General features: G+C 46.0%; 1 protein-coding gene across 1 annotated transcript; it reads left to right on the top strand.

Moving 5' to 3' along the window:
- Positions 1-3,488, top strand: SNAI1 (snail family transcriptional repressor 1). Its single transcript, XM_029613607.1, has 3 exons — positions 1-346; positions 620-1,135; positions 2,378-3,488. The coding sequence occupies exons 1-3, from the start codon at positions 268-270 to the stop codon at positions 2,557-2,559; spliced, it is 777 nt and encodes a 258-aa protein (XP_029469467.1). The 5' UTR covers positions 1-267; the 3' UTR covers positions 2,560-3,488.
- Positions 3,489-9,700: the final 6,212 nt, after the last annotated feature.

Here is a 9,700-nt window from a genome sequence, read left to right as displayed (position 1 = left end):
GGTGAGGCGCCGGGATCCCCAGCCTCCGACTCCGCGGTCACTCCACCTGCAGCTGCAAGCCCCGCCTCCCTTCGCTCCCGATTGGACCGCAAGTGACAAGTGTAAATTAGCATAGCCCCGCCCCAGGCCACGGGCTCCTTATTAGGAGCGGGAGCACGCGCTGGCAGGGCTTGCTTGCGCTCGCGGGATCCCTGCAGCGTGCGGCCGAGGTCGGAGGCTGGAGCGAAGCCTGCGTCTGAACTGAGTCGCTCCGGCGGGGCTTTCACGATGCCGCGGTCCTTCCTCGTGAAGAAGCACTTCACCGCCAGCAAGAAGCCCAATTATAGCGAGCTTGAGAGCCAGACAGGTAAGGAGAGGAGCCGTTCAGAGCAGCGGGTCGCCGTGCATTTTGCTGAGGCTGCATTTGGAGGAAAGTGCGGGTCAGGCTCTGCTGTTTGGGGGTCCGGCTAGTTGGTAGTCTTGTAAGGGCTCTTATGTAAGCATTTTTTTTACTTTTTAGAATTTTACTTAAAAAAGGAACCGTGATCTATATGAGATCAACCAAAGGAGGGTCGATCTGACTTGTATAATTTCGAAATTATGAAAATAATTAACTAATCGCTTTTCTCATGTTTTCCAGTGATCGTTTCCCCGTATTTGTACGAGAAGTATCCTCTTCCGCTCATACCTCAGCCGGAGATCCTGAGTTCGGGGACTTACTATCCATCTCTGGTATGGGACGCTGGCATTCTGTCCAGTTTATTCCCTTCTGAGCCCGAATACACGAAAACCCTCGCCGCCTCCAGCGAAGACACCAAGCCTCTCGACCTCACCTCCCTGTCCAGTGAAGAGGACGAGGGGAAGACCTCCGATCCTCCCAGTCCGGCCTCCTCTGCAACGGAAGCTGAGAAATTCCAGTGCAACCAATGCAACAAATCCTATTCCACCTTCGCGGGGCTGAGCAAGCACAGGCAGCTGCACTGTGACGCCCAGGCCAGGAAATCCTTCAGCTGCAAGTACTGTGAGAAGGAGTACGTCAGCCTGGGGGCCCTGAAGATGCACATCCGGAGCCACACGCTGCCCTGTGTGTGCAAGATTTGCGGCAAGGCCTTCTCCAGACCCTGGCTCCTGCAGGGCCACATCAGGACGCACACGGGTAAATGGAGCAATCGCTGGGCTGCTGAACTAGGCTTCTCTTCTGGCAGGGGGACTGTAAGGCGGACCAAATCGACTGTAAAGCCCCCCCCCCCCCCATTACAAACACCTCTTTCAGTCTCCTGTGACTTTTGTTCCTCAGTAGGGAAGGGGGGCTTGGTGGTGATCTTAAGTCTAATAGCTGAGCAAACATCACGTGATGGTCTGAAAAGACACATGTTTGTGCATTAGTCTGATTTCTACTGTCCTTAGTTCGGTCCTGTAATACAAGGGGCCAACTTAATCCCCCTTTCAAACACCTCTCTGTGGGGTGTGCCCTTTAGATAACGTGTGGTACCTAACATCCCAGTCTGTGCTATGCCCTGCAGGTTTAGCCTTCTTTCTAACTTACTGCCAGCCTTGATTTTTGGCGTTCCCTAGGGGATGGTTATAGATATACCCAGGGTCCCACTACCTATGTGGGATTAAAAACTAGTATTGACCGTTTTCCAGTATCATCATTCCCTAACTGCCCTAAGAGGGATGAAATGGAGCTAACTCTGCACCCTAAAGCCCCCCCCCTCCCCCCCCAAAAAAGGCAGTGCTGAAGTTCATCAGTTCCATTGTTTGGCTAATGGCCCTATTGAGGAGTGAGCCAGGGTAGGCAGGTGCTTTAATGTAGCAAAGGCTGTTAGTAGGGTGCACCTGTTACTGTCAAGCCTTAGGCACAGCAGCAGACTCCCAGCTGCCAGCCCCTTGAAGCTTTTAGCTTTTAATCCAAGCGGTATCACATTTACAATACTTTCAGACAGCGGCTTTTCTTCTTGCCACAGGGACAGTTTAATTGTCATTTGGAGCTGATTTCACACCCTCTTCAAGTGCTAAAAGACTCTGTGTAAAGGAAACCAGAAAGACTTAATTGTACCTTCTGCGTTAAAACATGCACACTCGTCCCCTGGAAAGGGAGTTTTAGACAGCACTGCTTGCTGCTTTTGTCTCTTTCAGTTTAAGTGAAACAGAAAAGGGGAAGGAAATAGCGATAGTGCCTCCCCCCCCTCCCCAGTAGCAGGCATTTAATCCCTTGCTAGGACTTCACCAGTAAAAACCGGAGCATTTTACCCTTTATAAGAAGATTCTGAACTGCTTCAGGGCTTACGATACCATTAAGCAAAATCTGCGTGTTTAGAATTCAGAATGTGCTGTAGTGTAAACATAGCATGATGGCTAATTAACCGACAAACTTTTTTTTTTTTTCCTTTTGCAGGGGAGAAGCCCTTTTCGTGTACCCACTGCAATAGGGCTTTTGCTGACCGGTCTAACCTAAGAGCCCACCTGCAGACACACTCGGACGTGAAGAAATACCAGTGCAGGACCTGCTCCCGGACTTTCTCTAGAATGTCACTGCTCCACAAACACCAGGAGACGGGCTGCTCCGGATCACGCTAACGGCCCTCCCTCCTGCCCCTCTTCCACTTCCAGCACAGAGATCTGGGCCCCCTCCCACTGACTGCGGCACATCCTCCCAATAGTGCCTAGGAGAGGAGAAACGTTCCATGCCAGCATCCCAGCCTGGGTGTTAAAACACAAGATGCTCTGCCGCTTCAAGGCCTAAATGGTTCACAATGTTTAGTTTCATACTTTAAAAAAAAAATTTGTGACTTACTTTGTTTGTTTTTGGGGTGTTTTGTTTTGTTTTTTTTTTGTCTACCACTCTAGTCCTTGCAGCTGGTAGAACTTTTAACCATTTGAAGAAAAAGTAATTGTGATTAAAATTATTTTAATGAAGGACCTAGAGCAGACTGTTAATTTAAAGAGTTCATCTTTTCATGGGGCATATGTGTGTGTGTGTATATAGGCAGCAGAAGACTGCCACGCAAGGTGTAGCTATGCAATATTATCTTTGTTTAGTGTAAGGCAGCTGCCTTCCCATAGCACAATGCCAATTTGCAATGCCTTATACGATTAACAATGTCTGTGAAAGGCATTGGTAGCCATTTCAAACAAGATTCCTGTTTACAGAGCAGCTATGCACTCCAGCACCTGTTAACGGGACTCCTTTAACAACTGCTTTTGGAGAGAACTGTGACTAAACAGTGTGCAGTTGTCAAACGATACAATGGCAGACTGTGGAAAACCCGGCCATTGACAGGTGTATGCCGAAAGACCCTATTTATGGTTATTGACAGGTGCCCTCTGAATGGATCTTTATATGTACATTGTCTTCATGTAATCATAACAGAATGTTTACATTTTTAAAAGGTACACTGGTATTTATATTTTTACATGCCATATTTTGTACTGTTTTTTTATAATTCTAGATGCAATTTATTGATATTCAATAAAAAGGCTTATTTATAATATTGCCTAAGGCTGTAGCTTCGTCCAAGTGTTCTTTTGTTTTAACACAAATGGCGGCATTAGTCATTTTACTTTCAGGCTCGGCTGTTCATGAAATAAGCACACTGAATGCTAATGTTAGGGAATGTTGCAAGAAATCACACAAAAAAGCTTGCTGGTGAATGAATGTCTGGGATAAACCTAATTTGGTTTCTAGTGTCTGGGGAAGGGGTTTTGTTTGTGTGTGCATTTTTTTTTTAAACTATGCATAAATCTTCTGTAGAAGAGTTGTTAAGGACTAAAAAAAATGTCCTTATTAAATATTTCAGACATTGAGATATTTAAAAAAAAAAAAATTGGAATCTGCTGCTGTTCAGAGGGAACTTGGAATTTTTTCAGGTGGAGGAGGTTTTCCTTTGTGATATTACAAAAGTGAAAACCAAAACTTAGTTTGTACCTGAAGTGTCAGGTCCTGCAGGAAGGAATCTGCAATACGGAGTCCAGACAACTGCCCTGGTTCTGGAGAAAACATATATATATATATATATATATATATATATATAATTTTTTTTTTTATATTGCATTAACAAAAGAGTGTAGTATATGAGCTTTTTGAGATCACATAGCTCCGGATGCTGAGAAACTGACAAGTGGTAAATGTTTCATGAACTAAACCCCTATATTTCCATTGCTTTTTTTTTTTTTTTGTAATTCTTGCCTTTAAACCTGGCAGAACATAAAATCAATTCTGAGCTAAACCTTTTGAAAAATATTACTTGCTTACCATAAAGCTATGTTATCTGGCAAAATACAGACACCTTATGTTTTTGCTTTGCTGCATTCCGAGGTGCAAGGTCACTAAAGCCTTCCTTGAGGTTCAGTGCTCTTCTGAAGTAGCAGAGAAAGCTGCCGCTATGGTCTGCAGAGTAGGCATAACTCTCGCCTTCCGACCAGGTTAAAATTCCTGTTCATAGCTCCTGCAACAGGGAAGACATCCAGGAAGATGTGGAAAACACGAGGCCTAGAGCCTTGCAGCTAAGATTTAATACTAAAAAAAAAAAATGCAGAGTCATGGATGAGGGCTGCAAAAACCCAAGGAAGCAGTTGAAGTCCTATGCACAAATGGGTGATATTGTCCCTTGTGCGACTTCATTTGGAATAATGTGTGCCCACAACTTCAAAAATATATAAAGCATACCTTGGAACTTTTGATTTCCTGTCACCCTGAGATTGTCGGCATGTGCACAAACCTTCTCACAATAGCACACTCACATGTTCACTCACACACATACATGCACTCACATACACACACTTCCTTTCCCTCTATCATGCACATTCCTCTTCCTTTTCCACACATATATATGCACACTAACTTCTCTCCTCCTTCCACACACACACATGCACTCACTGCTCTCCCTTTTTCTCACACAAACACATACACACTTCTCTCCCTCTTATCATATGCATACATGCACTCACACACATGCACTCACTTCTCTTCTTCCACACACACGCACTGACTCCTTCCACACACAGTCCTCACCCCAAACCTGAATAAGGGGTAATAGCGCATCAAAAACGCGCGTCCAACCCTCCCCGAAACTAATAGCGCCCGCAAAATGCAAATGCATGTTGATGGCCCTATTAGTTATTCCCGCGCGATACAGAAAGTAAAATGTGCAGCCAAGCCGCTCATTTTACTTTGAGAAATTAGCGCCTACCCAAAGGTAGGCTTTAATTTCTGCCAGCAGCATTATTAAGCGATATTAAGTTGGAGGTCCCAAATGTTAAAAATAATCAAAAATTAAAAAAAAATATATATAAAATCGGCTCATGGGTTGAAAACCGGGCGCTCAATTTTGCCGGTGTACAGTTTCCGAACCCGTGGCTGTCAGCGGGTTTGAGAACCGATGCTGGCAAAATTGAGCGTCGGCTGTCAAACTCGCTGACAGCCGCTGCTCCTGTCCAAAAAGAGGCGCTAGGGATACGCTAGTGTCCCTAGCGCCTCTTTTTACCGCGGGCCCTAATTTGAATAATTTCTTTTTCTGAATCGCTTGCACAGGAGAGTGGCCTGTGCGCACCCCGGGAAAGCGGGCGCTTGCCCGCTCTCCTGCAATTTTTACTGTATCAGCCTGAAGGATAGCAGCCTCCTCTTCCAAGGCTCCTTCAAGCACCTTCCCTTGCATGGGCCCAATATAGCTCCTCCTCTTTCCTACTCGCCTCCTTGCAGCTGCATTGGCAATGGATCTCTTCCATTTTTCAGGGGTGGGGGGAGGGAAGTGCTCCTTGATCTTCTGCATGAGTTCATCGCAGCCCATCTTCATTCCAGCGTGGAGCCCATGCTCCTCCTCCTCCTCGCGCATATGGCTCGACGGGTCTCTTCCTTCCGGCCTGGGGCCCACGCTCCTCCTCCTCCTGGGTTGTGCAGTCCCGATAGATCTCCCTTCAGCCGCACACCGCCCGGTGACTTTTTTTTTCCAGGGTCTGCTTCTGCAGCAGGACCCGGAGTTTTCTGATGTTGGCCCGGAGAACTGGCAATTCCTTTAGAATTCCGGAGTCTCCTGGCCAAACCTGGAGAGTTCCCAGGTAGGGATATAAGCAGGATGGAGTCTGGCTAGAGGGTGGCTGGTAAAATGATCAGCAGCCTTTACTGTGTTAGGCATCTGAGGACAGACTTAAAGTTCTAAACACATAACTTCAGGAAAGGTGGGATGGAGCTAGTTAAATACCTCTGAGGTATGAATACAGAGGAGGTGGAGCTCTGAATGGAAAGGAGGCGGGAACCCCAGGGGTCATGGGAATGAGGGTGAAGGGATTAAGGAAGTAGAGACAAGAACATAAATTGCCATAGACTGGTTAGACTGAGGATCTATCAAGCAATACTGTTTCAAACTGTCCAATCGAAGCTACAGTTACCTGGCAAGTACCCAAACATTAAAAAGATCCCATGCCACTAATGCCAGTAATAAGTGCTAGCTATTCCCTAAAGGCCTGATTTTAAAAGACCGGTGCGCTTAAAAAAAATGGGGCATTTTACAAAGCACCCCCGTTGCACGCAGAAGTGCCGGGCCGAGTTAAAAAAAGGGGGTGGTCCGGGGATGTGGTCCGGGCCGGATGGGACAGCGCCATTAGACCCTGTCCCGGGGAAGCTCGCACCGGCAGCCGGCCAGCGCGTGGAGTTTACTTCTGCTCCCGAGGACCAGTAAGTACAGAAATAAAAAAATTTGGTATACCTAGGTAGGGGTTAGGGGTCGGAGTGGAGAGGAAGGAAGGTTAGGTGGGGGGGGGGGGGGGTAGGGAAGTTCCCTCCCAGTCCGCTCCTTAATTGGGATGAGGACTGGGAGGGAACTGGGAAAAAAAAGGCTGATCACGTCGCCCCGCGTAATTTACAAAATCCCCCCCTCTCTGTGCGCAGAAGAGTCCACCCGCCCGCACATGCACGTGCGGATGTTAATATCCAGCATGCACGTGTGCACGTGGATATCATGTTTTATGACACGCGCGCGTCAACGCACGCATGTTATAAAATAGCCACATCTATGTGCGCACATGGGTCTTAAAATCGACTCTTAAGTCAACTTGACTAATAGAAGTTTATGGACAAAAACAGAACCTGGGTTAAAGAGAGCAAGGGACAAGCACAGAGGACCACTGAGGGAGTGGTAAGGATTGTAGAGATGCACTATGTTCTCTTTTTCTGCATTCAATGTTTTAACTTACAGGCGCATATGTATGAGGATCTCATTCTTACCTTTTGTTTACTTACCGTATACAAATTTGATGATTAGGTGTTTTCTACTGCTCAGATCCAGGATGTCGAAGACTGGTGAATGATGAGAATAAGGTGCATTTAGCAAATGTCTTAAGCTTAGCTCAAAGACAGTTACACTCTACCCCAGACTTCTTAATGAAACAAGTCAAAGCAACGGCTGGCCAGAGGATTGGTGGATAAAGTCAGGGACAGGTACTCTAATACCATAATATAAAAATACGTCTCACTGATAAATTTATAACAATGGGTTTAGTTTGGGGTTTTTTTTGCCCCTGACTTTATCATTGGTAACTCAAGGTAAGTTACATGTAAGTACAGTAAGGATTTCCCTGTCCCCATCTGAGGCAAAAGAGGATAATGATGCAATTTGCCCAAAGTCAGAAGGAGCATCAGCAGTGTCTGAACTTGGTTCGCAACCTCCTGCTCCTAAGCACTTGGCTCTTTTATCTTATTGGCATTCCCGGGTTTACATCCCTGGTGATGTTTTAATAGCGGCAAGGAGCACCTGAACCTCCGTAGCAAACAGACCGTGGGGTGTGCTCTTGCTGTCGCGGCCTCCGGATCATGACAAAAAGCAGAGGATCATAGGCTGCAGTGCTCAGAGAAATGTATCACAATCCAAAAAAATGGATGCAACAGAGCAGGCTTAGAAGAGCGGAGCTTCGTTAGCAGGAAAAGATGGAAAGGCCAACAGATGCAGAGGGGGAAAACGGCATCAGGAAGTGCAAATAAAAGCTCCGATTCCCTCCTAACATTTTCCCAAAGGAACAAGCCTTTTCCTATCGTCTGCGCTACCCCACTTGATGCAGCAGACTTTATCTGCGTCAGTTGGCGAAATGAATAGCGCATTATTCACTGCCTCATTTTTTTTGTACAGAGGTTCTCCAGCAGCAGGTTTGTAACCTTTCTCATGTCGCCCAGACTGAGCTGCACAGCGCTGTTTCTCTGGGAATGTGCCAGTGGTCAGGCCTGCTTTTTTGACACATACGGGCCGATACAGTACAGTGCGCTCCGGCGGGGCGCACTGTTAACCCGCAATTGGACACACGTTTTCGACACACTAGCTTTACCCCTTATTCACTAAGGGGTAATAGCACGTCGAAAACGTGTGTCCAACATCCCACCCCCCCGAACCTAATAGCGCCCGCAACATGCAAATGCATGTTGATGGCCCTATTAGGTATTCCCGTGCGATACAGAAAGTAAAATGTGCAGCCAAGCCGCACATTTTACTTTCAGAAATTAGCGCCTACCCAAAGGTAGGCGTTTTCTGCCGGTGCTGGGGAAGTGCACAGAAAAGCAGTAAAAACTGCTTTTCTGTGCACCCTCCGACTTAATATCATGGCGATATTAAGTCGGAGACCCCCCAAAGTTAAAAAAAGTAAAAAATTAAAAACAAAAAATTTGAAATGGGCCCGCGGCTCGTGGGTTGAAAACCGGATGCTCAATTTTGCAGGCGGCCGGTTTCCAAACCAGTGGCTGTCAGCAGGCTTGAGAACCGACGCCGGCAAAATTGAGCGTCGGCTGTCAAACCCGCTGACAGCCGCCGTTCCTGTCCAAAAAGAGGCGCTAGGGACACACTAGTGTCCCTAGCGCCTCTTTTTGCCACGGGCCCTAATTTAAGTAAATTCATTTAGTGAATCGCGTGCACAGGAGAGCGGGCATTCGCGTTTTTTACTGTATCAGCCCGTTTATGAGCTGAAGTACAACCTGCTGCAATCGACTGCTCATGGGATAACTTTCCTTACATATTTTCTTTTTTGACACTGTTGCATACCAAAACTGCTGTCTTCCTTCCACAAGGCAAAGCGGTCCCTCAGAGGCAGTTTTCCATGTCAAATGCAAGGCAAAGGTTTTCTGGTATCGACTTGATAGCTTTTAATTCTGGTGGTTAGGAAAAGCAAACTGTAAGTAACTGTATTGGAGGCTAAGTCATTTCCTTTTTGTTTTAAAATAGTGTTTTATGAAAGAGGGAAACCTGTGGTTATATAAGTAGAAAAGAGATATTTAATTTTATTTTTTTTTGCTGTTCTTTAATTAAACAGTCCCCAAGTACACACAAACTTTTCCAGATGAGCTTGGCCCATTACAACCTTTACTATTTAGTATGGCAGGAAGTTTTTCTTCAATAGGAAACAATGACACAGGGGAAAAGGAACCTCGTAGTAATTAAATTCTGCTTTCATCTATAAAATCCTTGATTTTCAATAATATGCAAAGATTTCTAGAAGAGCTACCCTTCGGATTACACCAGGGCTTCTTTTGTTTTAATTTGAAGACTGAGCAAAAATTTACTGCTACTAGGTATTTATCAATTTTAAAGCCCTGCTAGACGCGCAGTGCACATAAGAGACGGTCCCTGCTCCCAGGAGCTTGCAATCATGCACGACAAACAGGCGCCTGCGAGAAGTGTATTTTACAGGAGTACTTAGGATTTAAAAGCAGTTTTTAAAAAAAAGGTGAGTGTTTAAACTAGCG

This window comes from Rhinatrema bivittatum, chromosome 8 (genome assembly GCF_901001135.1).
Source record: "Rhinatrema bivittatum chromosome 8, aRhiBiv1.1, whole genome shotgun sequence".
In the NCBI taxonomy this organism is placed as follows: Eukaryota; Metazoa; Chordata; class Amphibia; order Gymnophiona; family Rhinatrematidae; genus Rhinatrema; species Rhinatrema bivittatum.
Note: the sequence above shows the minus strand (reverse complement) of the source record. Positions and strands in the feature narration are given on the sequence as shown.